The sequence below is a fragment of the Halictus rubicundus genome, chromosome 10 (genome assembly GCF_050948215.1).
Source record: "Halictus rubicundus isolate RS-2024b chromosome 10, iyHalRubi1_principal, whole genome shotgun sequence".
Taxonomy (NCBI): Eukaryota; Metazoa; Arthropoda; class Insecta; order Hymenoptera; family Halictidae; genus Halictus; species Halictus rubicundus.
In genome coordinates this window covers 6,011,368-6,039,016 of record NC_135158.1, presented here as the reverse complement: position 1 = coordinate 6,039,016, position 27,649 = coordinate 6,011,368, and the positions used below count along the sequence as shown (strand labels likewise).

General features: G+C 39.1%; 5 protein-coding genes across 9 annotated transcripts; 2 read left to right on the top strand and 3 right to left on the bottom strand.

The window, feature by feature from the left end:
• Positions 1 to 230: 230 nt before the first annotated feature.
• Positions 231 to 9,676, top strand: LOC143358028 (cytoplasmic aconitate hydratase). The gene is made up of 15 exons (XM_076794858.1): positions 231 to 292; positions 1,015 to 1,107; positions 1,190 to 1,356; positions 1,432 to 1,577; positions 1,825 to 2,218; positions 2,341 to 2,512; positions 2,594 to 2,811; positions 6,208 to 6,367; positions 6,656 to 6,876; positions 6,973 to 7,129; positions 7,200 to 7,435; positions 7,877 to 8,013; positions 8,082 to 8,229; positions 8,307 to 8,473; positions 8,966 to 9,676. The coding sequence occupies exons 1-15, from the start codon at positions 286 to 288 to the stop codon at positions 9,216 to 9,218; spliced, it is 2,676 nt and encodes an 891-aa protein (XP_076650973.1). The 5' UTR covers positions 231 to 285; the 3' UTR covers positions 9,219 to 9,676.
• Positions 9,677 to 9,777: 101 nt separating this feature from the next.
• On the bottom strand, positions 9,778 to 12,287 carry LOC143358031 (F-box/WD repeat-containing protein 4). Its single transcript, XM_076794867.1, has 7 exons — positions 11,950 to 12,287; positions 11,061 to 11,342; positions 10,833 to 10,983; positions 10,509 to 10,672; positions 10,318 to 10,446; positions 10,107 to 10,254; positions 9,778 to 10,027 (listed from the first exon to the last, which is right to left on the bottom strand). Exons 1-7 carry the CDS (start codon positions 12,147 to 12,149, stop codon positions 9,866 to 9,868), a joined length of 1,236 nt encoding a protein of 411 aa, XP_076650982.1. The 5' UTR covers positions 12,150 to 12,287; the 3' UTR covers positions 9,778 to 9,865.
• A 117-nt stretch (positions 12,288 to 12,404) lies between these two features.
• On the bottom strand, positions 12,405 to 18,526 carry LOC143358030 (major facilitator superfamily domain-containing protein 6). 4 transcript variants are annotated; one of them, XM_076794862.1, is made up of 11 exons: positions 18,198 to 18,526; positions 15,470 to 15,829; positions 15,119 to 15,271; positions 14,750 to 15,048; positions 14,354 to 14,684; positions 13,905 to 14,095; positions 13,687 to 13,823; positions 13,430 to 13,545; positions 13,088 to 13,333; positions 12,872 to 13,018; positions 12,405 to 12,672 (listed from the first exon to the last, which is right to left on the bottom strand). In XM_076794862.1, exons 3-11 carry the CDS (start codon positions 15,174 to 15,176, stop codon positions 12,602 to 12,604), a joined length of 1,596 nt encoding a protein of 531 aa, XP_076650977.1. In that variant the 5' UTR covers positions 15,177 to 15,271; positions 15,470 to 15,829; positions 18,198 to 18,526; the 3' UTR covers positions 12,405 to 12,601. The 4 variants fall into 4 exon arrangements, with proteins under 4 accessions (XP_076650977.1, XP_076650978.1, XP_076650979.1 ...); XM_076794863.1 differs by having other exon boundaries at positions 15,494 to 15,829; XM_076794864.1 differs by having other exon boundaries at positions 15,675 to 15,829.
• A 1,254-nt stretch (positions 18,527 to 19,780) lies between these two features.
• On the top strand, positions 19,781 to 27,649 carry Tsf3 (Transferrin 3). 2 transcript variants are annotated; one of them, XM_076794859.1, is made up of 15 exons: positions 19,781 to 20,091; positions 20,538 to 20,646; positions 21,113 to 21,246; positions 21,336 to 21,463; positions 21,970 to 22,114; positions 22,173 to 22,330; positions 22,954 to 23,072; positions 23,454 to 23,596; positions 23,846 to 24,092; positions 24,317 to 24,465; positions 24,566 to 24,718; positions 24,797 to 24,895; positions 24,980 to 25,098; positions 25,173 to 25,328; positions 27,441 to 27,649. In XM_076794859.1, the coding sequence occupies exons 1-15, from the start codon at positions 20,001 to 20,003 to the stop codon at positions 27,621 to 27,623; spliced, it is 2,133 nt and encodes a 710-aa protein (XP_076650974.1). In that variant the 5' UTR covers positions 19,781 to 20,000; the 3' UTR covers positions 27,624 to 27,649. The 2 variants fall into 2 exon arrangements, with proteins under 2 accessions (XP_076650974.1, XP_076650976.1); XM_076794861.1 differs by lacking the exon at positions 20,538 to 20,646.
• On the bottom strand, positions 25,914 to 27,434 carry LOC143358142 (isoaspartyl peptidase/L-asparaginase). Its single transcript, XM_076795059.1, has 4 exons — positions 27,175 to 27,434; positions 26,862 to 27,090; positions 26,471 to 26,799; positions 25,914 to 26,402 (listed from the first exon to the last, which is right to left on the bottom strand). Exons 1-4 carry the CDS (start codon positions 27,334 to 27,336, stop codon positions 25,914 to 25,916), a joined length of 1,209 nt encoding a protein of 402 aa, XP_076651174.1. The 5' UTR covers positions 27,337 to 27,434.

Genomic DNA, 27,649 nt, shown 5'->3' with positions numbered 1-27,649 from the left:
TAATAACGGAGAACATTTACGCGAAGGAAACAATTATTTCCAATGACCTTAGGAATCACCTTTTTCGAAGAGGTACAACATGTTTGGGACACCTTGTATACAATCGTACATAAAACGAATTCGTTCTCTATATTTTGTTTTTTATTGTTTTAGTTAAAAACATAAGGAACCTATTTAGAATTCCGTACATCGAAGGAAATTTGCAAACTCTTGTTTGTACCACCCTATATATACAATATCCACCTCGCAAGCAAACTGGACGACGTGACTCGTACAGTAACAATCATGGCTGGTAAGTCTGAAGATCTGCGTTTGTTTCTTCCGAATTATTTTAAGAAAAAATAGTAAATACAAGTGAAAATAATCTACCGTGATTGTAAAATATTTTTTCAATTAAATTTCTTCTCGCAGAGGAATGTAGCTTGCAGTTTTGTCATTTATATTGCAATATTTGCATGATGTTATGCTCTCAGTGTCCTCGATTCAAGAGACACCGGATAAAAGATTCTTCTAAATTATACATTTTTACAATGTTTTTTTCATGACAACACGCAAGAACATTTTATTTGTTATTTGTCCGTTATACGCTAGTAGAAACATTCATTTTTATATAAAAACGCAATGTGACATCAATCACAATACAATTATGACACCTGTTACATTTGACAAGTGCATTATATGATTTTATTTTTTACGTGTTTCAATTTTATTTGTATTTCAAATGTCTAAAGTTTAAATATAGAAATACAGAATTATTATGAGGATACGTGTTTCATTCTTCTGTAGATTAATTTCGTCTATACGATTAAGTAACTTCAATTTCAATTAAATTATTAATCTGACAGAAATCTTTTCGTTTTTCTTACATCTGTCGTACCTATTTATAAAAACGAATCACTTTTATTTATTTACCATATATTTCATCGTACATCTTAATTCTCTCGATCGTTGTTAACTATAAAATATAGAATGTATTGTTTCTAATTAGGCTTTTAATACTTTTTATATTTTTAGGAGAGAACCCGTATAACCACTTGCTCAAGTCTGTTACAATTGAATCCAAAGATTATAACTACTATGACATCAGCAGCTTTGGAAAGAAATATGGTATGTACATAGTTATCATCAGATGCATTATTCAATGTCCCAAGAATTTTAATCAATTTATACAAATCGATCATCTGTGTAGATAGGTTACCTTTCTCCATTAGAGTACTCCTGGAAAGTGCAATAAGGAATTGTGACAATTTTCAAGTGAAAGCAGAGGATGTTGAAAAAATCTTAGACTGGGAAGCAAACCAGACTTTAGAAGATGGAGCAGAAATATCATTCAAACCAGCCAGGGTGATACTGCAGGTATACATAGAATTTGAATGAATTATATAGGCTAGATTATTTAAATTTATTCAATTCTATAACACATGTAATCAGGACTTTACAGGGGTACCTGCAGTGGTGGATTTTGCAGCTATGCGAGATGCTGTTAAAAGATTAGGCGCTGATCCAGATAAAATAAACCCAATCTGCCCATCAGATCTTGTCATTGATCATTCGATACAAGTTGATTACATTAGAAGGTATTATATACTCGTTATAATACTTTTGTTAAAAGAAACACTTATCGAATCATCCGAGAAGATATGAAAGTTTTTCTATTTCGTCATAATGTAAATCTATTATGTAATAGGGTTTAAGTTCCAAACGCTTGTCTCTGAAATTACGGGTGAAATGATAGTGCCCACATTTAAAATACTGATAGTGCTTTACAGTAAACAACGAAGATAACAGGGTTTGATAATGATATCGTTCTCCTTTTTTTTTTAGTAATGATGCTTTGAAAAAAAACGAGGAGCTTGAATTCGAAAGGAACAAGGAACGATTTATGTTTTTAAAATGGGGAGCCAAAGCATTCAAAAATATGTTGATCGTACCACCAGGAAGTGGAATAGTACATCAAGTCAATTTAGAATATTTAGCCAGAGTTGTATTCAACACAGACAATTTGCTGTATCCTGACAGTGTAGTTGGGACAGACTCCCACACAACTATGATTAATGGTCTCGGTGTGCTTGGTTGGGGTGTAGGTGGTATCGAAGCTGAAGCTGTTATGTTAGGACAAGCAATATCTATGTTAGTACCGAAAGTCGTAGGATACAGGTTAGACGGAGTTCTGAATCAATATGCTACGTCAACCGATCTTGTACTTACAATTACAAAGGTAAAAACAGAACATACAAACTATTAGATTTCTACATATGAACTATCCGAATTTTGACAGTAGCATTAAACAAACGTAACTTTTTCCGAAATCAGTACAATAATATTTCTTTCTACTTGTAGAATCTCCGTCAAATTGGAGTGGTTGGAAAGTTTGTAGAATTTTTCGGTCCTGGTGTGTCTCAATTAAGTATTGCAGATCGAGCAACGATATCAAATATGTGCCCTGAATATGGTGCTACAGTTGGATTCTTTCCCGTTGATCAGCAAAGTTTAGCGTATCTGAGACAAACAGGTAAATATCCAGTGAATCCGTTTAGGAAGCACGTCTGTGTAATTATACAATCGTTATAAACTTCCTATTTCCTTTTCATAGGAAGATCCGAAGAGCACATTAAGAGAATTGAAAAATACCTGTCCACTGTACGAATGTTGAGAAATTTCGACGATGAAAGCCAAGACCCGATCTTCTCCGAAGTAGTCACCCTGGATCTAGCAACCGTGGTTTCCAGTGTCAGCGGTCCAAAGAGGCCTCACGATCGTGTCTCCGTTACAGATATGAAGACAGACTTCAGGAATTGCTTGACTAACAAGGTAAGAAATAATAGCCGTTGCAATATTTAATGTAAAAACCTTCGATACTACATTGTTAACAATAGCACATAATCGTTCAGTGTATACGAGGGTGCAAGGGTAGCTGAAGATAAGTTAGTACTCGTATGGGACAAACATAACCCAGTGACGATCAGTTATTACCGTCAAACTGGATCACGTTTATCCCATGCTGTACTTTGCAGCCATGCCAATAGCGGTGTGCAGCGTCCTGAGCGTGTCTCGAGGTGTTTCCAAGTTAGTCAGGGTCGATGACAAAAGAATCCCAGGTAACTACTGCTGTGATATGAATCTTCGATAATGACATATCCCAGCAAAAGTTCCTCTGGATTCTCCCATCTTGAAGCGGTTGTTGGCGTGCATGCATTCAAAGTGTGACGTCCCATCGTTGCAAGAATGATGAAAGAAAAGATTACCTTCTCGACGAAGCAGGCGCGTTGTTCATGAGGATATGTCGCGTTCATTTTGCCTTGCTGATCTAGCTTTATGGTCTTTCGATTCACCATACAGTTAGATCACCAAAGAAAAATAAACAGGACGTTTAAAGAGATCGTCGGAGAAGCGTCCACGGTGCACGATGATCTGTCTTATTGCCAGGGACGAGTATTTCGATCTAGTCACGACTTCGTTCTAGCGTTTCACTAGATGAATACTTCGCCCGCGATTATAAGATTACGATTGTTGAAGGCCGCAGGAGTAGACTGAGTATCGATGCCGATGATCAGAGGCAGATATTGGATGAATCCTACCCGGTGAGGCTACTATTCCGACCACACCGAGCGAGATTTCATCCGACAGCAGCCTTCATCAGTATTCCATCGATGTGTTTGTTTGTCTTCTTCGTAGAGATGTCTCTTCGCCGAACTGTGTTGTAAAGCTGATGTGTTTGTAGAAAATATTGCGAACTACTAACAGAAGAAAAGATCGATACTGTACTCGAAACGAACTTTGCTACGTCGAACTCGCACCGTGAACACCATTATCACCGGCAGCACTGTTAATTGCACACTGATGATCTTCCGCGCTCGTCAGGCCATATTTATACATGTCCTGGCAACCCCCACCCCTCGGCTCACTATTGGAGCCCGTCTTCGCCAACCTGGTGAACGTTCCAAGAACTTCCTATATTTCAGGCAGAAAGGGACCGCTTGTTAGTGAAACGAGGTTTCTTTACTTATTTCTTTGTAAAGAGGTTGAAATGATAGTGTTCACGTTATGTTTACGGGACGCGTCAGAACGACGCGTTCTGATATTTTTAATTTGATTATTGAGATTGTGAAGATGCATCTATGACGAATTATTCAATAAATTTAGAAAAGAAGAATATAGTAAAGAAAAAAGCATACAAAATTTATAGAATTGATGATTAAAATTCTGCACGAACCACGTGTCTATAAAATCTATTAAAATAATGTATAACAGACAGCGATTCGCGAAAATATGAGGATTGAACAGCGACGCGTTGAATCAAATTGAAAACAGAGGTTGCGTGAACGTGGTGCAGCAACAATGAGCGGGACGATTTTTAAAACAAGGGACCGATCGATTTCTATTGAAAGATGTTCAACATTGGAATCGCGTTACTATGCTATCACAGCAAGTACATTTGCTGAAAACTCGTCCATACGAACGAAGATTTTCTGTTTCTGTGGCATGAAGTTAGACTACCAATTTGTTTTTTATTACTGAGAGTTCACCATTGTTTTTGCGAAATATTAAAATGTAGGAATCACGTTTAAAATTTCCGTAGACGAATAGATTGAATTTATGAAATAAAAGGATAGCAAAAGTTACACAGTAAACTGTGCAAACATAAATACAGCAAATACCTTCAGAAAAACCAGTATATAAAAATAAAATTTATTCATTTCGTTTGTAAAAATGTAGCGAACAATGCATCAATTATTTTCTTTATTTTACAATTTACACAGAGTCCATAAAATATTCGTACAGAAAATTTTCAAATCTTTGTAGTTAATGTTCGCAATATAAATTCAGTTCAATTAAATTAAGAATCCGTTTGTTCAATTGAAACGATTGGAATGAAAGAGGAAATATTTTGCGGGACGTCACGTCGGCGGGAAGGAAGTTATTGATCATGGATCACGGAAATGATATAGTTTTACATACGTACCGACGATCGATTGATCCTGAATTTCGCGAAGAAAGCGAGCGACTGACTTCGATCAAGCCACTAACGTCGTCTGACCTCGCTTGAAATTGCTGATACGACAACCGTTCGTTTTGCAAACCTCCACAGATTTTGTTGCAAACTGGTTTTACGGACAGAGCTGTTCCTCCTATTTCGTATTGCAACGATCGGTATTGCTATCGCATTACCATATCATTTTTTAGCATTTTTCCGTTTATAAATTTTGTGAGATCGTCTTTTGCAAACTGTAAATTATAAACTTCATCTACGAAACGTTTACATATTTTTGGAGAATCGCTAATTATTGCCGGTAGGTAAATTCTCGAGGCGTGGTGTCCTCTAATTGCAGCCGTTTCCTTGAAATCGAAAGAATGGGGAAATAACAGTGCTTGATGTTTGTAGGAATGGCGTAGGCAACCCTCGGTGCGAAGAAAAGCACGGCCGACGACGTCGACGGTCTTAATTGTTCAAAATAATGCCAACGGTCTAAGGGGACCGACCTTAGAAATTTCAGGTACCGACTTTGATCGGTTTAGCTTTCCTGAAGTAATTATAATGCCAGTAATGGCTTCCCAGCGAGCTCCTGGCTGACTACAGAAAATTTCACACAATTTCTGGAAGTCCAGCGGTATACCGATTCTTCATCTCATGGTTTCACGACATGTGAATACAAGTAGCCTGCAGATGTTGATGCGTTTCTCTAAAAAAACAATTACACAATTTATTTTCTGTATCAAAGAACTTCAATGTATTCAAAATAATATAAAATTGCATATTTTATTCTATTTTGAAGAACTAAATATGCTACAAATGCATAAGTCGTGTAATAATGAATAATTTCTCAGTTTTATCGTTACTATAAAAACCTACAGAGTTAAAGCGTTAATGCGTCGCGAAGACCTCCAATGGTTTTGTGGCTCGTGCACTGTATGTTGAAATCAGTTTGAAACTGCTTGTTTCATGCACAATAGTGCTTGCTCAGCGGAATCACTTATTGGACAATGAGTTGTAGATGTAAAATGGTCGTTGACACTTTCAGGTCAACACACCTTTTATCGTAAAAGAATTTAGATGAATCACGTGCGAAAGAATCTTTCTAGCTTCGGAAGTACATGTAACATATTGTTTATTCTTCTTTGTATATCACGAGGTTTTTAAATAAGAACACGTTCTATATTTATTTCGTCGTAAAGTCGTCAACTAAGGGAATATATTTCCGTTTCCAGGTAGGATTCAAGGGATACGGCTTAAGCCCCGAAAAGGTGGAATCCGTAGGTATGTTCGAGTTCGAGGGCAAGGACTACAAATTGAGACACGGCTCCGTGGTTATTGCCGCAATTACTAGCTGCACTAATACTAGCAACCCCAGCGTTATGCTTGGAGCAGGTAAAACACCGTAGAAACAATCGTTTCTAAAAAGTTCAGCTTTATTTTAATTAAGTTTCTGGAATTTCTTAAAAATCGGTTTTGAAGTAAAAAATTCCGGAAAAATTCATACATGTTTTCATAATTTTTCATCGAGCAGAACAGAAGAAATAGAGCATAATTTATTAAAACTGTGTTCACCCTTGTGGTAGAGGTACCGATTTGAAACGGGGGTTTCCATTGGGAACCTAGCGAACGGTGTGACCAAAAATCAATTTGGTTTGGTGGAAACTGTTTTTCAAATTTTAGGTCTTTTGGCAAAAAAGGCTGTCGAAGCTGGCCTGCGTGTCCCGCCGTATATAAAAACATCTTTGTCCCCTGGCTCAGGGGTAGTCACTTATTACCTGGAAGAGAGCGGGGTGATCCCTTACCTGACGGTGCTGGGATTCGATATTGTCGGCTATGGGTGTATGACTTGTATCGGTAACAGTGGCCCTCTCCCCGATTCAATTGTCGAAGCCATCGAGAAAGTAAGAACGTGGAAAATATATCCTGTCTTGACACTAATTCTTTTGGGTTCGTCACTTTCAACCTGAAATGCCTTTTTTTTTTGTTCATGGTATCAGAACGAGCTCGTGTGCTGCGGTGTGCTGTCCGGCAACCGTAATTTCGAGGGTAGAATTCATCCTAACACAAGGGCAAATTACTTAGCGTCGCCGCTCTTAGTAATCGCTTATGCCATCGCTGGCACGGTGGACATAGATTTTGAAAAGGAGCCATTAGGTAAACGATCGCGTTCGGCAAAATCGTGAGTCATCATTATTAGGCTTGGAATGACATGGAAAACTTTCAGGTCGCCGGTCGGATGGCAGTCCGGTATATCTTCAAGACATTTGGCCTACTAGAGCGGATATTCAAGCAGTCGAACAGAAACACGTGATCCCAGCAATGTTTAAAGAAGTTTATAGCAAGATAGAGAAGGGCAGCTCCAACTGGGCCAGTTTGGTAGCGCCAGAAGGCAAATTGTATCCTTGGGATCCGCAATCCACGTATATCAAGAACCCGCCATATTTCGATAACTTGCAAAAGGTGATTTACAAGAATTTTGAAAAAGTATACAGTCACTCTGATAACTTTTTTAATATTGGACCCATCATACCGAAAATTGTACGATTTTTGGCCTCTAACAGGATTGTTACGTCTTTCGATGCCTGTTGACGAAAAACGTATTTTTTAAATTTTCAATATAGGCCCGCGAGAATAAGTTGTAAAAAACAACTTTTAGTATTTTCTCTGCAACCTCGACCAATCGCAATTTTTTCAAAATTTCTTTTTCACGTCATGCAGTAAACTAATTGATCCAAAAAAATGGAAGTCGTATGGTCCAATATAAAAGAAGTTATTGTCCTTTTAAGAGTGTCCAAATATTATTAGGAGTGTGCGTACAAAGTGTCTCGGCTAAATGTGATCACTTAAACATCTTACTTCCGTTTTATTTGTGGGTTAAATTAAAAAATTCATTTTCTTCAGGAATTACCAGCAATAAAACCTTTAAAGGGGGCAAGTGTTCTCCTGAATCTCAGCGATTCTGTTACAACGGATCACATCAGCCCAGCTGGTAGCATTGCTCGTAACTCTCCGGCAGCGCGATACCTCGCCAACCGCGGGTACGTTTCATTTGTAATTACTGAACATTGTCACAGGCAGTCATTATATTTTATTTTTTGATTTTTAGGTTGACGCCAAAGGAATTTAACTCTTACGGATCGCGTAGAGGTAACGACGCTGTAATGGCTCGAGGCACGTTCGCCAACATCCGTCTGGTGAATAAATTTATCGGCAAACCTGGACCACGTACAATTTACATTCCTACCAAGGAAGAGGTGTGTTATAAATTACAGGCGGATAGAATTCTATCGGAATTATATATTTATTTATATAATATTTAACCGACTTGCAGATGGACGTTTTCGACGCCGCTGAAAGATACGCGAAAGATCAAACGCCTTTAATCATTCTTGTCGGGAAAGAGTACGGATCTGGATCTTCTAGGGATTGGGCTGCGAAAGGACCATTTCTTCTTGGGATTAAAGCAGTTATAGCTGAATCTTACGAGAGAATACATAGGTAAGCACTCTCCAAACATTTGTCAGTATTACGTATAGAATTAAACAATTAGAGCACTCGACAATATAAAATCTTTGGTTCGCAAGATTTTCATTTTAACAGTTCGGGTGACGCTGTCAAAATTAAATGCTGCCACATTTTCCTACTTGTGTAATTTTTCATCTAGTATTTAGCTAGTTTTCTAAGAGTGACTATAAACTTTTTTTCCCGTTAAGAATTAATACTCGCACGGTCAGTGATAAAACATTTTACGGTCTAAAAAGACCCGCCGACGACCGTGCGAGTGTTAATGAAGGTTACGTTGAATTTAGTATTAATTTTGAAGGAATCTGAATAAATGAAAAAATATGAGGCAAATTTTCAGAAAATTTGAGAATATCCTTCGTGATTTTTGCCAGAATTTGTAGTAATAAAACTTCAATAATCTTTGGAGCATAGAATTTTCGAGAAGGTGATTGAAAAGGTTTTACTATCATACCTGTAACTTTCCAGGTCTAATTTAGTAGGTATGGGTATTATTCCGCTGCAATACCTACCTGGACAAACTGCAGAGTCTTTAGGGTTGACCGGGCTCGAGGTATACGATATCCCTATCCCTGAAAATTGCCAGCCTGGCCAGAAGATTACGGTAACTACGAACGATGGGAAGAAGTTTGAAGTAATCGTACGATTTGATACCGAGGTCGATTTAACGTATTTCAAAAACGGCGGTATTCTAAACTACATGATTCGGAAGATGCTCTGATAAGTATAACGGACAACAGATGAAATCTGAATTATTCTATCGCAAAATGTTACTTAACGAAATACTTAACTTTGGGTTTGGACTGGCAACATAAAGTGTCTGAGTATATCCATATACTTTACATACATACGTCTAGTGAAAGATCGTGAATTAGAACGAATACGATACTGAAATTTTATTACGAGACATTAGCGGATAAAGGAACAACAATAATGAATTACGTTCGATAAATATATATTTATTTTTTAATATTACAAATTCTATTAGAGGAAATAGTTTTATACTTTGATATCTTATACAAGAAAGTTTAACGTCGTGCTTTAGCAGTTCGATTCGTTACAAATTTACATAGTAAATAAATAATGTTCACCTTTCGATCCAGTCGAACCTTTTTTTTTTATATATATTTTTTAGCCGTCTTTGAAACGAGTCGTGGGGAAATGAATATTTGTTAAACACAATAAAGTATTTATAAATTGTTTCATTGTGACTCGCTTTCTAGCTTAAGAACTAAACCCTCCGACGCTTTACATTATAAAAACTCTCAGTTTTACCAATCCTGGTTTTCTTTTGTACAATTTTTGATGCGATTTTGAATGCGTAATCAATCGTCTAATTTCGTTTGTGCTCACCTAATTTGTCTTTATTTATTGATATCTAAGGATATTTTTGTAATTAGTTTCTTTGTATGAATAACCTGAGAATTTAAGTTCAACTAACTGCTGATCCGTGGCTCCGTACAAATGAGTACTGTCAAAGGCCAAACAATAAACAGGGCTTGACATTCTACTAAGATTCATGAAGTAAAGCTGTAAAGAAAATACAAGTATCGTTATCCAGTGATCAAGGCATCAGTAAATGCTATTCGAAGTACACACGGATACAAACTTGTAAATAGTTTTTCTGTCTTTGATCCCATAGAACAGATTTGCAGTTAAATTGAGTTCCAGTAATCATTGTATTGTAATAATCTGACGATATACAATACACAATTGCGTCAGTTGGGTCTGCCCATGAGTATACGCATGTTCCAGTTCTAAAGAAAACAATAAACTCAAGTTTAATAATGTTGTCGAGCTGTAAAATTGGCTGACATTACCTCAAATCCCATTTTCGAATGTAAGTGTCGTATCCACAAGTGAGCAAAATTTGTGGACTCTCCCAAACCATGTCTAATACCCCTGCTCCCCTCCTCCAATTATGTTTTAACATATCAGATTCGCTGTAACTAAAATCTTTTTATTACACTATTGAATCTGAAAATATATTCATACTTTATAATATATTCACCACTCGAGATCAAAAATATGCAGAGAAGTTTTCACGCTATTTCCAGCTGAACCCACAGCAACCTTTTTACCTGTTGGATCTGCAGATAGCGACCAAACTCTATCTCCAATATTCAATGTTGCCAGAGGTACGTTCTGAATTCTCTCTCCTATAGATCTCCAAATCTAGATAACAATTTATAGTTCGACATCATATTACAACACTGATAACTGGAGTTCGCTAGCTAGGCTTGTATTATTTTTAGAGGTGTACGAACACTCGAAAATGTCGGGTCGGGATGGATTCTCAAAAAACCCGAAAATTCTTTTCGCACACTCAAATTACCTTCACTATCCCATCTCCAGAGCCAGATACAATTACATCACAGGTCTCATCCACTGCATTCACATCACAACTATGAGCTCTAGGAATACTACAATAAAAGTCTACAAATTCATCAGACCTTGACTTTCTCCAGAATTGTATACTTCCATCCCTGAAAAATTTTCCAAGTTATAAAAGACTAGAATGATAAGGTTTCCTTTGTACTAATGATATTTCCAATATCTGTACCTGTGACCAGTGATGATACATTCCTTCCTAACAATGAATTTGCATATATCGCTCCTAATATTATTGCTAACTAAAATACGACTATTTTCTGGAAAACGATGATGCATGCGTCTGAAACCGTAGAACTGATTTCCGCCACTCCACCATAGAACATTACCGGTCAACTGAATCCATGGCATAAGCTTCGTTTTTTGCTCTTGGAGGACTTTTTTCTCGAACCTACCATATTGCCAGTTGTTTGAAACGTGCCATTTTGTACGCAAACATAACAATGGATTACACCTACAATTCATCAATAATACTTATAATAACAAAGTAAATGCTACCTAAGAGAATTATTTTCCCTATGTTTCGTTAGTATTGCAGCTATAGCTTCATCAACTACACACACAAGTATTGGTGTGCCTTTGACTCCCTGACGAAGCTTGAAGTTGGGAAAATAATTCCTCCAGGACATAGCTTATATCCGAAAGCCTTAAGAGCCTTATATTACATGACAGCATAAGAATATGGTTTGCTCAACACTTTATCTATCGGAAACCTATTATTAGGCTTTTTAATAATTATGCTCTACCAAAAGGAAGCTTGAAAATCTTCTTTTAATAATACCAATCGTAACTCGTTGGTTTACCGTTGGTGTTAACAAATTTTTATATTATTGATTACACGTGTGCAGGGAATGATTGAGAACCTCTTAGAACTTCCTAGGTTTCTGATCATTTATTAATAATTATAGGCAGTGTCATGTAAATTAATGCACACCACGATATGCAAGGTACACAAATGCAAAGAAACGAAGATGAATCATGAAAGAGAAATAAGAATTTTATGAAAATTTAAGTATAGTTCTTAAAGGAGAAAAAAGAAGATAAACCATAACCTAACAGACCTTTCGCGAAACTTTTCTGAAGTTTGATTCGTTGCAACCGGTTGTTTGCTTTTCTTGATCCAGAGTGTTTCGCTTTGTACAATATCGTAGAATCGTTTGCATACTTCACTGAGTCGTACCAAATCGAATGCATGACAGTAATTGAAAATTAAGATCAAAACGTCAGTCGGTAAAGTGTCCAAACGCCACGCATCTGTCATTTTCGTCGAGCCAATCACGTGACAACCGCGTGACGATCACGTGACGAACAAGGAAGTTTTCTTTTATAAAAATTATGCAACAAAGCCATCAGACTTCCAAATTTATAGTGTCGGCGTCACAATACCCAAATTCTAATTTTCGATTGTTATAAATATATAACAATAGTATGAAATATAATACTCTCTTGTTGTTACCTTCGTAATAAATATATGCGCTTTTGGCTTTCGTCTTATTTATTTTAATTATCAACTTATATGATATCCACTGGTACAATTAAGTGTATATATAAATTTTGTATATATATATTTGTATCAAAGTATAAGTAATATTTTGTCGTTTGTGCAGTAACTATCCGCGAGTAAATTATGACACGATAATTACTGCACAGGTCGTAAAAACTTTTATTTCCTTTGGAAATATGTATAAGTTCTCGTTCGCATCTTATGTACGGTTAAGTTTCTGCGACAATGCAGCTGTCTTTGGCTTCCTGTGGCGATTTCCATTCTACAGTACTTTTTGTATCTATAAATAAAAAAAAAACTAATAAGTAAAGGTATACATGGTGTTCAACGAAACATATTTTTTATGTAAGACGAGTTCAACGACCCTCAATATTGTGACTTTTAAATGTGCTTGAGTTTCGAATTTTGAATTGGTTTTGCTGAACATGCTCTGTATAGAAACGGTATTTCATGCAGTGAAAGAATTGTTTTAATTGTACCTGGCATTGTATGTTTTAAATATATCAGATGTAAAATGAGGTACATTAATGCAGTCACGGCGGCAAGCGATGAAAGTAATCTTAACGTTGTAACACCTCCTAACAGTTTGTATAAAATGCCACCTGCTAGACTGCCGATAGCGAATCCTGAAATGAACCAATTCTATAGTTTTGTACTGCACAATGCAAAAATTATTCAGCAGAAAAATTGCTTACCGAAACCATCATCCATGCCAGCTACAATACCTTGAACAGTAGCTGATGTGCCAGGTGGTGCAATTTTACTGGCATAGGCAACTATCGACGTGTAACAGAGAGCATAAGTGGGGCCTTGCATACATAATTCTATTGGAATTACCCACCATGGAGTGGATGCCAGTGATATTAAACCCAGTCGTAAAGAATAACATACAAAACAGAGGGTAAAAGTATATCCAAATCCCAATTTCTTTAGAATTTTACCTGTCCAAACAATTCTTATGTATTACTCTCAAAGATTTCACGAGTATGAATAATATACAGAATGATCCACCCCGTATAAAGTATATGAAACCACACCAGAAAGGGAAAAGAAGATTACTTCACCGCCCAAAGTTTCTGCCGCGACAATTAAACCTTCGATAAATTTAATTTCACTCATGTGTCCAGTTGCTAGAGCTAAGTCCTCCAAATACCTGTTGAAAACATATTTACAACTTGAATCGAATAATAAAAAGAGCTATATTTGATTTCAAAATAATTGTCACCCTGCCGGGTATATTTCGCATTATCGAATGATGCATTAAATCAGAAATTTCGGAAATGTAAATAATTACCAAAATAAAAAATAAATTATAAAGCTGTCGAGAATACCAGCGATTGTCGCAAAGCAGAGAAAAATAATTATAGGTTTCATCCTTAGAAGTTGAAAAACATCTTTTAATATATTTTCTGAGCCTGCCATAATCGGTAGCTGTAAGAGGCATCAATTCAGTCAATTACGTTTGATAAAAAAAATTGCAGAGTGAAATTAAATATTCCCTTCGATACTAACCTTTACCTTCCTGCAGCAGAGAATATCAACAAACGAAAAGACAAAGATTAATAGAAACGCGGGTGTATAAACTTTTATCATTTTTCCTTCCGACCAATAATCTACCGCGTAACCGGCCAGTAATGCGGAAATTCCAAAACCTATGGTTCCCCATACGCGTTGCCTACCATAGCTCATTTGACCTCCTTCTCCTAAAAATTAGATTGCTTTATATTATACTACCATACAGTAAATTACGAAAAACAGAACACATTGTTCGTTACAAGGTTGTTTCAAGGTCACAGTAATCTAGGTCATGGAACGTTTCTTTACATGTAACATAACACCATAAAATTAGCAGTATCATTTAAACGAAGTATTATAGCGACCTCCAAACAGTCTCGATTCTGTACATTACAGTAAACGATGAATGTAAAATTCTATACTAAATATTATTGTATGATAAATACCTAGTACATCAAAACAAATTGCATCGCTTATGCTATTGCACACATTAAAGCCAATATTTCCGAGGGACATCAAAAGGATAAATCCCCAGAAAGTTATGGAAGTATAAAGACAATGTTTGTCATCGAAGTTATCACAGTTAACATTGCAATGATCACTTATAGAACAATGTGATGTACTATTCGTGTCTACTAGGCACGTGTTATTCTCAGTAAAGCTTATTTCTCCTTCCATTGCCTCAAACTGAACTGGCACAGAAAAAGTATTGTTGGAACAAATCCAATGGCACATTGTGTATGTTGCTCCCATGCAGAGACCTGGTTGTGTGATGTTCTTGAATAAATATGAAATTATAAATATACGTTTAAAAATGAAATCTAATTTTAAAAAAAAATTACCTCTGGCGAGCATTGCTTCAACGAAGCACAAGATACATTTTCAAACATATGATCTGGCAAAACTGATCTCGGGAGGGCTGGCAGGAAGTACATGCAAATGTAACAGATGCTTGTGGCTCCTAGTATCGTCATAAAGATCGTTTTCTTCCAAGAGTCAAAGTAATCCACTAGAAATCCAAAAGCTGGTTTGGCAATTAAGAATAATATTGGTAAAATAGCTGTGATGCTGCCCATGACTACTGGTGATATTCCAAGTTGTTTTCCGTAGACTGGGAGGAATGGCAATATTGGACCCATTGCTGCAAATGAAAAAACAAGTTACTAGTATAACGAAACATTATATAGCCTTAGAATGATAGTTATATTTACCTGCCATGAAGAAGAAATAGTGTGCCTTCACAGGCAACTGTTTATAATTCAGCTTCATTTTTTATTTTTCCAAATTACTCTGTAGTACAAAAATATTTTAGCGAGAGAGTTTCATTCGGTCATACATTTGTACATTTGAAATACTAGTGCCTCCTGAAATGAGAGTATACAGATATGTATCATACATGTACAATCAGCCTGACAAGTAGAAAGATTCGTTTCTTATATAAACAAATCCGAACACTAATCACATTCAAGTTTTGTGAAGACTGAAATGTATCAAGATAAGATATAAATGCGCATCTCAAAAAAAAAAAAACGTAGATATGTATCGTACATAAGTATGCGTACATAAGTATATGTTTCCAAGCATACGTGAGGTTCCGTTTACGATTCGAGTGTAGGTTACGAGCTGTCATTGTCGTAAAATTATGACACTTGCTTTTTTGACTATTGAAGTAACGCGTGTTTTCCGCGGATCCATTGTCAAATGTCGATGCGAAAAGTTTTGCTTTGTTACGTCAGAATGAATTGAAACAGCTTGGCACGAACGTACGCATTGTTGGGTGTTGTTGGGACCAGTTTTTGGGAGCGAGTCTTGTCTGTCCGTTGCGTTGCCCGCATACAGCTGCACTGGCACTGTTGATAATATTTTCAAGATACTTTCATCCTTGCATCGGAACCGGATTCTCGGTCATTCCTCTCGCATCCCTGCAAGCAATTGAATGTCAAGATCGTTTTAGACGAGACTATTTGACTTACACGTGCATACATCTATTACTTAAATATATATATTATCAACGTAAATGTTTTCAGCGTAAAAATACTATTGGCGGAACATCGGAATCTGAGCGACGCGACGCGACAAACGCGTCGCCGATGAAAATTATTCAATTTCAACCACGAATACGGGCTGCACAATACAGATACCCCTATCAATGTCGATTAAAATTATCTCCTACACAAAGGATCTTGGGTTTCATGATATGCGGCTGGTATCAATGGACAAAGCGTTTATGCTCTGTGAAACATTGTAGTTTCGTCTTGTAGATTACGTGCTACAATATGCCGGGTTTTGCGCTGGAGTTACACTCGCACAATAATATTTTAAGTAATTTGATCGTCACAGCAGTACTCGGTTACCGAGTAGCGATGATAACAATACCGTTAACGAGCGTACCGGCGCAACGGTCGCTCATTGAAAAGGGGCTATTCAAACCTTCTCGCGACGAGCTTGACCGACCAGCCCCAAAACTTTAATTTATAACACCTTGGAGCCACCTTGATTTATTGCCTCGAATCGTCACCGAGCAGTTTCTGTATGTCGCATTCATATCGCACAGTCATTCTATACACTCTGATCGTTTATATTCATGACTCATTGTTTTACCGTTCTAGGTTTCGAAGCAATCTAAAAAAATTCTGGAATACGCATTGAAGTTCCTATTTCAGTTTAAAGCATTAATGGGAAAAAATAAATATTGGAAAGAAAGAAATTCGAGCACCCTTTCAGTCTGCACACCACGAGTAACATTAAAATACTAAACACGTTCTAGATAAAATGGTACTTTGTTGCTCCAGCCATTTCGAAACGAGGCACGCGTGAAGATTAATATATTTCTGCAATTGTCGGTTAGGGAAAGTTGCAATGGCAGCATAGCTGTTCGATAGCGATTAACGGATGACTCGATATTCCATCTGCGAGAAGACACACTCGACGGAAACGTCATCGCAAAAAAGTGCGAGGACGTTGCAGGAAAACAACTTTACTACTCACATATATAACCGACATTATGAGGACAGCATGAAATATGTGAAATATTTTCGCTGCCGCTTAAATTTTCTCTTCATTTTTCGTTTCCGCTGTATTTTTTGAGCACTTCATCCTATAGCACTGTATTATATCTACCTCGTATAACTGGTTTGCAAATGGTTTTGTTCTCATGTTGATATGATTTACATGTTGAACGGGTTTCCCGTAAATAAATTAGATTAGATTAACGGTTTCGCGGAAACTGGTCTGAAATAGATGATACACCTCTTTTTTCTATCGCTTCTTTTATAAAATTTAATTGAAACAACAAGACGAGCGTCTTTTCTTTTCTCTTTTTCAAAACTCAAGTTCACGGAAACCAAGGGCGACGGAAAAAACCGATTTAACGCTAGAAGTAACGAGCATTAGAAGCAACTGCAATTGTTATTTCAAGTACGAAGATGTTTAGAATTATAAGATAATTTTTAGTAAAAATATTTTTGCGATTTCAGCAATTGTAAAATAAAAGTTCCCTGGTAGTTTCAGTGGTAGTTTTCCACTCATGGTTCTAAAAAATAAAATTTTCGAGATTATTTGAAATCTTCGTAAGATCTCGTGTGGGAGACAAACAAAGATAATCGTAATTATAGTAGGTATCGTGATTTCACATTCGAGCGGTTTCATGAGAAACCGAGTACCGTAGAGTCATTAGGAAACTACGCGGAAAAAATGAAGAGTACCGTGCTGTCCTTAGAGGCCAACTCGTGTCGGCCGTATCCACACTCTTTTTATGCATTCTACTTATTTCACAAAACTCGTCTCCGATGGATTGCTATTCTACAAATTTACAATGCAAACGACCCCATAATGGTGACATTCAAGGACCTAAATCTGGGTTCTATTTATATCATGCATACCCGTTATACACGAAGGAACAAAAAAGCTTCGTTATGGGGACATTATTACGTTGTTAAACGTTTTCATTATGAGCTTCTCATAGCGTGCTCAAGAACATTTACGAGAAAAGATGCAATGAAATTTCTGCTTGGCTTTCTCGAATTTCTCCTGTTCATTGTAATCGATAGAAACAGCTGTAAATTTGAAAAATTTTAGTTAAACAAGTATTGATGACGAAAAAGTATTGATGACGAACAAGTCGAAAAGACGATCGCATGCTAGGGTCAGTGTACTCCCTGAAAGTGACCTCCCTGAGCGGAGGTCCAATTAAAAAGGTTTCTCCAGAAAGGATTCGTTCCCGTTGGAGACTCGGCCTTCCACACACGCGTTTATTACGCAGTCACCTCCCACCAAGATAATTCCTGTTACCTAGTGGTCTTTCGGCTGCATCAGCAGCCACTGGTCGCGTCAGATGAACTTGTGCAAGTCCTCAGTCTCCGTGAACTTGTGCGGGAGCGAGAACATCGAGAGAACGTCGAGGGGAACCCCGAGAACGCCACCGGTTGGAAGTTGGATCCGGTGATCTAGGAAGCCGTAATCGAGTCGAGGGAGTGTGATCCGCCGGCACATTTCTCATCATTACTCCAGTTATCCGTCTCCGACCTCGCCGGCTACATCTGTCCCCTTGTTCGCTATTTTGATCGCAGAAGCGAGTCGAGCCGAACCGAGCCGGTCGCGCGTGAACATTTTGCTGCGAAGGTAATAATGCCTCGTCGTCGTCGTCGTCGTCGAAGAACAATTAAAGAAGCGAGTTGTTCCGACCGTCCAGGGCTTCGCCAAACCAACACGAATATATTTGCAACGGCAACAGACACTAGGCCGGCATTCTCAGTAACGTAATCCACACGGCACGCTAATTAGTCGACGACATCTGCGCTGAAACAGTGTGACCGTGTGTCAATTTGATCGTCAAATTAATCGGGCAATGAATTTAATCAACGGAACAGGAGCAGAGAAGTTCAAATTTCACGCAGCGACTACTCTTGCAGACCTCGCAAAATGCTAGTAAATATCAGTTTGCTCGAGTATGTCGCAAGAAAAGTGGATGTTCGGACAACGCGTTGAATTAACGTTATACCGTGTGATTTTCATACGACCAGTTCCTTCGCGAGAGCATAACGGTTCTGTTGTACTTACGCATACACTGTACGTTGCTGAGAATTTCTGCAAAGTGTCCGCGTGTTTGTTGATGCCAACGCGAATAACTTCTGCGAACACGCCGCGCACTTTACAAGATTCCGAAGATCAACGCGAATATTCGCTTCGGCGGCGATTAGGATTTCTCTGTTTGTCGACACCGGAGCAAGAAATGTTTATTAATAGTCACGCCGACGAGAGTGTATTTGCAAAATACACATACGCCGCCGTTGAATATTTACATCGTTCTGTGGGGAACTTTGACATTGCTGAGAATATTAACAGACTGTTCGCCGACGGGATATTCCGCGTTGCGGTAGACTGAAATTAAATCCATGCCGAGTCTGACCGGCCGGCCGGTATAGTTCTGCTCATCGTTTTTGCTCCTCCTTTTAATTCCCCCTTCGCACGCGTGATCTTCAAGGATAGGCGAAAGCAAGTGACCGGCCAGGCCAGTGTTCTGGGTCCTATATGTTCGCCCGTCTTCGCACAGTGGACTGAAAACCCGCTTTCCGTGGCCGAAATTGTATTTTCGAAGTTTCATGTTCCGAGAAAAGTTTTTGGTACAGATCGATAACTCTTCGAAGCTTCATTTCAGATTATTAGGTGTGCGGGAACATCACCCTGAAGACAAAACTCACAAATTCTAACCAACTATATGTAAGCCTTGAAATAACGCTAAAATAATTTTGATCAGAAAATAAAACGAGTTTCCAGCCCACTTGTGCTTCGTGGCGAAACCAGTTGTATCTTCTGTGCTGAGTGCTGATCGATTCTGGGGACCGGGGAAATCTGTTAGAAACGTGCAAGAGGGAGCGTGCGTGTAACAGCGGCCGTAGACTTGCTGGGAAAACATTTATCTCATCGGTAGCGATGGAGCGATAACTGTGAATGTGGGAGTACGAACTTACTGTTGACTCTTTCTCCGTAACGATAAATGTCAGAGCGTTTGAAATGATAGGAAAGGTCTTGTGCTCGGCGTTCTGTTGAGATCTAGGGTTTGATAAGGGCTCGGTATTCGTCGTCGAATAAAGGATGCTGCGCGGCTGGACGAAAATGAACGACCGATTATGCGGTTCTCTCTTCCTGCTTCTGCTGTTTTGTCAGTGTATCGACTCAGAAAAGTGTGAGTAGACGCTTTCAGTAATCTTTCTCGGTGAAACCGATTAGCAACGTTTCCATGCTTTCGAGTCTAACCTAGTCGTGACCGGACCGGTGCTGAATATGTATCAGATTGTTAACAATTCTGTGAAAACATTGCCGTGGTTGCCTAAGAAATTTTCCGCTATATACGTTACGTATCCGACTATTCTTCGATTCGATTCTTCCGACTTTGGTCAATGCGATGAACTTTGTACGAAGCTGCCGGCCTAAGCCGGGTGTAGCTATGAATAGACCCAGGCCTAACTCAACACACGGACGTGTAGTACATTTTCTTCGAGCAATGAACTTGCTGCTGATGCGGCGCAGCCGACACCGGACACGATTAGAGCCATTAGATGAGCGATTTCCCCTCGAGCTTTTCGGCGTTTCATAGAATCGCGATGTAAAGCAGCGAAACGAAACTTTCAGTGAAACTATGCGTCGTGGAAACCGTGCACACGGCGAAAAATATACGCCGGTTTTGCCCGCAGCTGGACACCCCCCAGAACTCGGTGGAGTGTGTTATTGGAAACGATAGGTGAGTAGAGTCCATCTCTGTCGACCGATAGGAGGCTGCGGAACTTCGTTTTAACTCCGAATAACTTTTCGCAAGGAACTCGAAGAAGCTGAAAGCAAACGGAATTCTACTTTAGGAGTGCTTCCAGTAATCGGAAAATTAATATAAACGAAAGAAATTCAAGAGTGAAATTTCGCTCCGGACATAAACGATCTCGATTGCCCACGGAGGGTTCGTAATTCGTAAAATTGTTCGTTTTGTAATTTTTTTACGCTACAAGCTCGCAAAGTTCCGCAGTAAGGTGGTCCTTAGCTATAGGGGGTCGAAAGTGTTTTGAGATTTTTTTGGTCTCAACCTTTTCTCACCAAGTGTTACAATTTAGAGGGGGGAGGGGGGTACGACAAAAATCGAAAGTCGAAAAATAAGGACCAGTCTATCCCATAGTCCAGTTATTAAGGCTCGAATTAGGAGAATTGAAATTGCACAGATTCAATTGTCTGCGGCGACTGACCACGGGCACAGCCGATTTCACGGTCCTGGAACCGGAAGATCTTGTCGCGGCATCTGGGTACAGGGAATACAACATTCTAGTCACCAATGAGCTAAGACTATTCCGAGCGGGTAATTATAAAATGCACAGCATAGAATGATCGTTCCCCTCTGCTATGCGTGCATGTTCATTCATATGGAAAATCCATATTTCCCGGTAGAAAAAGAACGCTTCACGATGGTCGTTCTAGTCAACAAAGATGTGAAGAGCATATGGAACCTTAAGGGCAAACGTTTCTGCCACCCTGGACTCGACACCACCGACGAGTGGACCAAGGCATTCTCAACGGTTAATATTACTTGGAATAATATATCAATCTACAAGTGCCCTTGAATGACCTCGAATGACTATCGTAATACAGGTCATTTCTCTTGAAACGCCCTACCAGAATATAAATGAAGAAACATATAATTTCATTGAACACTATCCTGATGCATCCATATATTATAAAAAAAATTTGGACAGACTTGTTATTTTGATAAAGCAATGTAAAATAGTCACTTTTAGTGCTCCGAAATCTTAGTGTTAAAGAACAACCCTTTATATCTCCGCTACGCCTCCATCTTGGAAAGAATAGAAGTCGTCAAATTACAGGCCCCTCAAAACCAAACAAGTTTTATCCGATGCATTTCTTTCTGTCATCAATAACAAGCGAGATATTCGGACGATCTGTTTGAAATGCTCCACCCTGTATAGTGTAAATCTATTAACACTTTATTTACCGGGCACATAAATGAATATTTTAGAGAACTTTTATGTGTTTTACTGTATGGAATATTCGTACGTCGTTACAGTACTTCGACAAGTGGATAGTTACCAAAGAATGCAATCCTGAGAAGACTTTACTGGAGGACAGGATGTTCGGACTCTCGAACTTCTTCGAAGCTGCTTGTATCGCCGGCCCTTGGTCCCCGGACGCCACGTTCGACAACAAGCTGAGTAGGTGTTTCTCGCGCGACGCGTCTCGTTTTTCGCTAACAATCCTTTTGCATCGCAGAATCGAAGTACCGGAACCTCTGCGGCGCGTGCGACAATCCTCTCGGCTGTTACTCGGATGATAAGTATCACGGTCGCGAAGGTGCTTTATTGTGTCTGACTGATAACGCGGGCGACATCGCATGGGTCCGATTAGACGACGTTATCGAACATTTCAAGGTAGATAACTGTATACACACAGAACAATCTTTGAGCAAGTTGAGCATGCGAAAATCTTAAACTTATTGCTAGACTGCGGATCTTTATCGAAAATAAAAATTGTTGGCATCAATTGCAAGAAACTTTTATTTTTCTTCTTTAACAATCTTAATTGAAAACAATACACGCCCTCAAATTATTTTAATGCTTTTACTGTTTTAAATTGCACCAACTTGTTTTTGTTACAAATGCATAAAATCCGCAGTCTAGTAATTATCAGTAACAGGAAGAAGTGTCACAGGAAATTTCTATCTATCACCGTTTATTTTTGGTACTGAAAGCCACGCGGAGGAAACGATGTTATAGCTCGTCCTTATCTTGACTATACATATATACAGTATGACAATATTGGTTCTGCTAAACGTAGTTATATTTCTTCTGACATTTCTTCGTGTTATCAATAATAGTGACAATTTGACTATACAGTCAGTCACATAATTGACCATACACACTTTAAACCAGAATAACTGTCTTATAAATGGACCAAACGAGTTTCTCTGCCAAGCTAGAAGGATTAGTTTACTAGACGACGTATAATGAAATTCTTTTATAAATTTCGAATCAATGACTGTATGACGATACAGGAGGAACACATCAACAAGGATAATTACAACTATCTTTGTCTCGATGGTACTACGAGGTCCCTGAAGAGTACACCGTGCCCATGGATTACGAGACCATGGCCCGTCATCGTTGCCAGAACGTTAGTACAGTTAGCAGTGAAATTTAAAGTTGGTTATTGTAGCCAAGCTGAGTCGTTTAATTGATTTTCGTCCCTTTACTTACTGGCGCTGATATTATCTAGCGTTTAATTTCATCGTATAGCGGTAACAGATTGACTGCCGCGTCGGTCATATATGGGTGACACAATTCTTCGTGTCTCTTAAAAAATTAATTTTACTGGGATTTGTACGATTTAAAAGAGTTCAAGACAGTAATCCCCGGATTACTTCAGTGCTGTGATAAGTTTTAACTCTGCAATTTTGATTACAATGATTCAATTGCTTTGACTTTACGGGATTTTTGGGGGACGATTGTTCGGCAATCAACGTGTTTCTAACCACTTTCGCGCACTTTCTTCCAGGGAGGTAGCTGAGAAGGTTGATAAGATGATGACCTCGTCCACGCAGCAGCACTCCACCTGGATTCTGGATTTGCTGGAGAACTATCAGACGACGCCGGTGAGCATTGATAGCCTAGAAACGCCAGAAGACTTCTTAGTAAAATGTAATTAGCTCATGTAGAAATTCAGGCTTACTTTGCTACGCTTCTATTCTGTATCGAATTGGTAGAGTGGCAAGAAAGTACAGCCAGGGTATACCGAAAGTGCGCACAGCGGTTTCAGATATCTGGCAAACTCGGTCGAGCGTGTTCGTTCGAATCGTACGTACGATCAAAGACGAACTGGCTGTACTTTAACAATAGCGTTGATTAACGACAACACGCTCTGATTAAAATAGACGCATTCAATTGCAGTTAGTGGTTTCATGAGCGCGAACAACCGCGCGAAATGCAGGCCGTCGAGGAGAGTGCAATGGTGCGTTGCCTCGAACTTAGAGGACCGGAAATGCCGGTGGCTTAGGGAAGCCTCTTTCGTTTACGGCGTGGAGCCATCGATTTCTTGCAAGCAGGAGTCCTCGAGGGCAGCTTGCTTGAGGGCGATTAAGAATAACCAGGCGGACATATTCGTCGCTCTGCCACAGGAGCTGTACGAAGTCAGAAAGTGAGCGAAGAACGTCCAACTCTCTATGAGAAAACGGTGACCCCTTAACATGTAGAGCGACGGTCTTCTGACTTCGATTTTCCAGCTACTAGTCTTCAAAGTCTTCGAATCTCATTCGTGGGATCGCTACCATTCGTAGAAAAATTGTTAACAAATTATTAACAGTATATCAATTCCCGACGAAAATTCTTAAAAATTTTAAATCATACAGAGTACCGTTTCAGGATGGGGCTTGAGACGCTCGTGCAGGCTGTACCCAAGAAGGCCAACCAGTTTGACCGAATCGCAGCGGTCGTCAAGCAGGATTCACGGTTCAAGAGCTTCAAGGATCTCAGGGGAGCCAGGGCATGTTTCACGGGTTACAAAGACGTCGGTAAGGATAACCACTTAACGCTACTTGGCGGAGGCTACGCAAACAGACACTTCTATCGGTCTTAATTAAGTCTAATAAATTAAATTGCCTTCCATTACAGGCTGGTACACCTTCCTCTCTATTTTAAAGAACATCACTGGAGGTAGACCGGAGTGCTCTGGTCTGGAAGCAGTTGGGAACTTTTTCGCAGAAAGCGTCGTTCCTGGTTTGGATGACAGTCAAGAGACAATTCCTAGTAATTTACATACAACAGGTAAGCAAAACACGCGTTATAGTAATTACATAGGAACAGTGTCTGTAACACTGATTAAATACCGCATTGAATTTATAGCAGGCAATGTTGGAGACGACGCAAGCGCCTTCCGGTGTTTAGAGTCTGACAATGGGGATGTGGCTTTCATCAACATCAAGAACATCCAGAAAAAAATCGGTAAACGCGGTTTTTAATAAATCGCAGAAGTGTTGAACATCTTAAAGCCGATAAAGTGTTTGAAGTGCTACATTATCGTCATAGGTAACTTAAAATCAGAACCACAGGACGATCATCCGAACAATACTAGCTATCGCACCCTGTGTTTGAAGGATTCGGATGAAGCGGACGTGTGCACACTTGCGTGGTTCCCGTTGAATGCGGTAGTTCTAACTATAAATATTTCATTGCGCGGAAAGTTACGCGACAGGTGTAACGATTTTCGCATTAATCTCAGGTGGTAGTCCATGAAAACTTAACGGAGGTACGGCGCGAGGACATGTACATGATGCTCTTGGAAATGAACGATCTCTTCGGTACCACGTTCAAAGGTCAAGTGCCAACATTCTCCATGTACGGGACATACGACAACAATAGCAATATCATATTTTCGGTACGTAAAAATCTGTGACCTATAACGGTGATTGGTAATCGGCTTTCCAAGTTTTCAATTTATGCAATGCCATGCTGCTATATAAAAATTCTTTCAAGCATAGAGTTCAAGGCTGCCAAGTACAATTGCCCAACAGAAATGAAACAATCTCATTTTTACAATTATTTCGCGATATAGTAAAACAATTTGAATTTGAACTTGAATATTCGAGCATTTCAATTTGAAAGCTCTGAGTGACTCCAATGTGTAAAGTTAAAATGAACGTCGATAGCGCAGTTTCTACTGCCGATAAAGTAGTTTCCCGCCAAATGTTAAATATTCAAATACGACGACAAAGGAGGACTCTTCTCTCTGAACTAATTCAATGCATATACCGCTATGAATAATACACAGTTGTTGAAAAATAGGAGAATTTATTGTGTAACTGACCCTACAGAGCGTATGAGCTTTAATATTATAAGATTCAAGACTCTTCTATAGACAAGCATGTCATTTTGAAAAGCAAACGATCATATGTAGCATATTCTTTTTGGAAGTAAAATGTTCGTGAATATCGATGCACAATACGTACAATACTTTGTAAAACTAATCGTCATCTTCGCTGGAGGTGTTGCACATGCAGTCTAAAGGCCGTTCGAGAACGGTCACTTTTTCGAAGAACTTGTCATCCTGCGAAACGCCGTAATATACGTACCCGTACCGGCAAAAGGCCCAGGGGAAATGCATAGTCTTGAATGCCACGCAAGGATTGCCTTTCGCGTTTACTGCAATGGCTCCTAAATGGGATTCCCCTGACTCCGCGTGCAGGTTCTCCAGTTCCGTGTTCAAAGAATAATTTATCGTTGAATCTCGATGCAATCTTTCAACTATTCTCCGTGCCGGTGCGTAACAGTAGATGCAAGTATCGTTTCCCGAAACGGAAACGCAGCCATGTTCGTTCGCGAAAACTCCGCAGCCAATTATCGTGCCTGTTGCGGTTATTAAGCCAATCGGCTTGCCAGGTTCTCCCGCCGTTGAAGTGCCGCTTGCTAACCGCCTTTTTCGATCGTACGCAACAGCACCGACAGCTGCAATCTACATTCGTGTTTTTTGCCTAATTAATTAGGTACCGAAACTAACAATATAGACGCTGTGAGACATGCCTGCAAAGTCATTGGTTCGTCCGACAGTTCGTCCGAGCCGATCGACAAATCGTAATAAGGTTGTTCTTCTTCGTCCGGTCGTGTAACGACGCAATCCGGGTCGCATTGTTTTCTCTTAGATTCTTTACACTCGCCTTCAACCGATTCCGAGTCACTTTCGCAATATGTACACGGTTGGAACGCTTCTTCGCCCGACTCGAGCGATATTAACGAATCTTCGACGTTTAAACTGCCCGGGGAAAGGATAGGCACTCCGTTATCCAGCGCGAACTTTTGCGCGCCATTTTCAACTAGCAGTATATGCTCCGTCTTCTTCATTACCATTCTCGCTGCAAAGTTCGTTGATTTTATCGAACGTTTCGACGCACCTTTGTAACAAGAATGAACAAACCTAGTGCAATAGGATGTTCTATGTCTCTGACAGCACCCACACAACCAGCATTTTTTGGAGTAACAATGGCGGCATCCGTCACGATTTCGTCGTTGATATCCATTGATCCTCCTTTCGCGCAATTGAAGTACGGTTTGCTTTCCATATGTGAAATTGCTTTCTCGACTGCGTGCACTGCAGAACGACCATTGATAAGATCTTTGTATGCCTCGATAGCTGCATTTTTAACCTACACGAATGCTCGCAGTTATTGTCTCGGTTACAGTATGTTATGCTAGATCTTTCTTTAGATTGTAAAGACATTTTCTGTCACCTCGATGAGCATTCGATGACGTATTTTCCGTGGAATTTTTCCGGCACCACCATGAACCACTATGACCGGATCCACGTGTATCTGAGGCTTCTTTTTTTCTAACGTAGATTCAACCGTGATCCTTGCTAGGATCTGGTCGATCCAAGAACAGTAATCGCACATCGTTTAAATGTATTGCAGTCGTGTCACAAATACAACGTAAATTTTTGTTGGAATGATACGGACAATTAGGCACTCGAAACAAATGCGAACATTTTGTCTTGCAGGGGGAAACGCAAAACCTACAAATGGACGTTCATCAAATGCACACACGGAGCTACAAAGATATCATCGATCATCTTGTAAAACAATCTCCTTGCAGCGGATCAAGAAATACGAGTTACCTTTACGGCTATATTATTTCTATATATGTTTTGATTCACTTTCTGAAGGAATTATTGCATGTTTAAATAATAAATATTCTACCACCATTCCA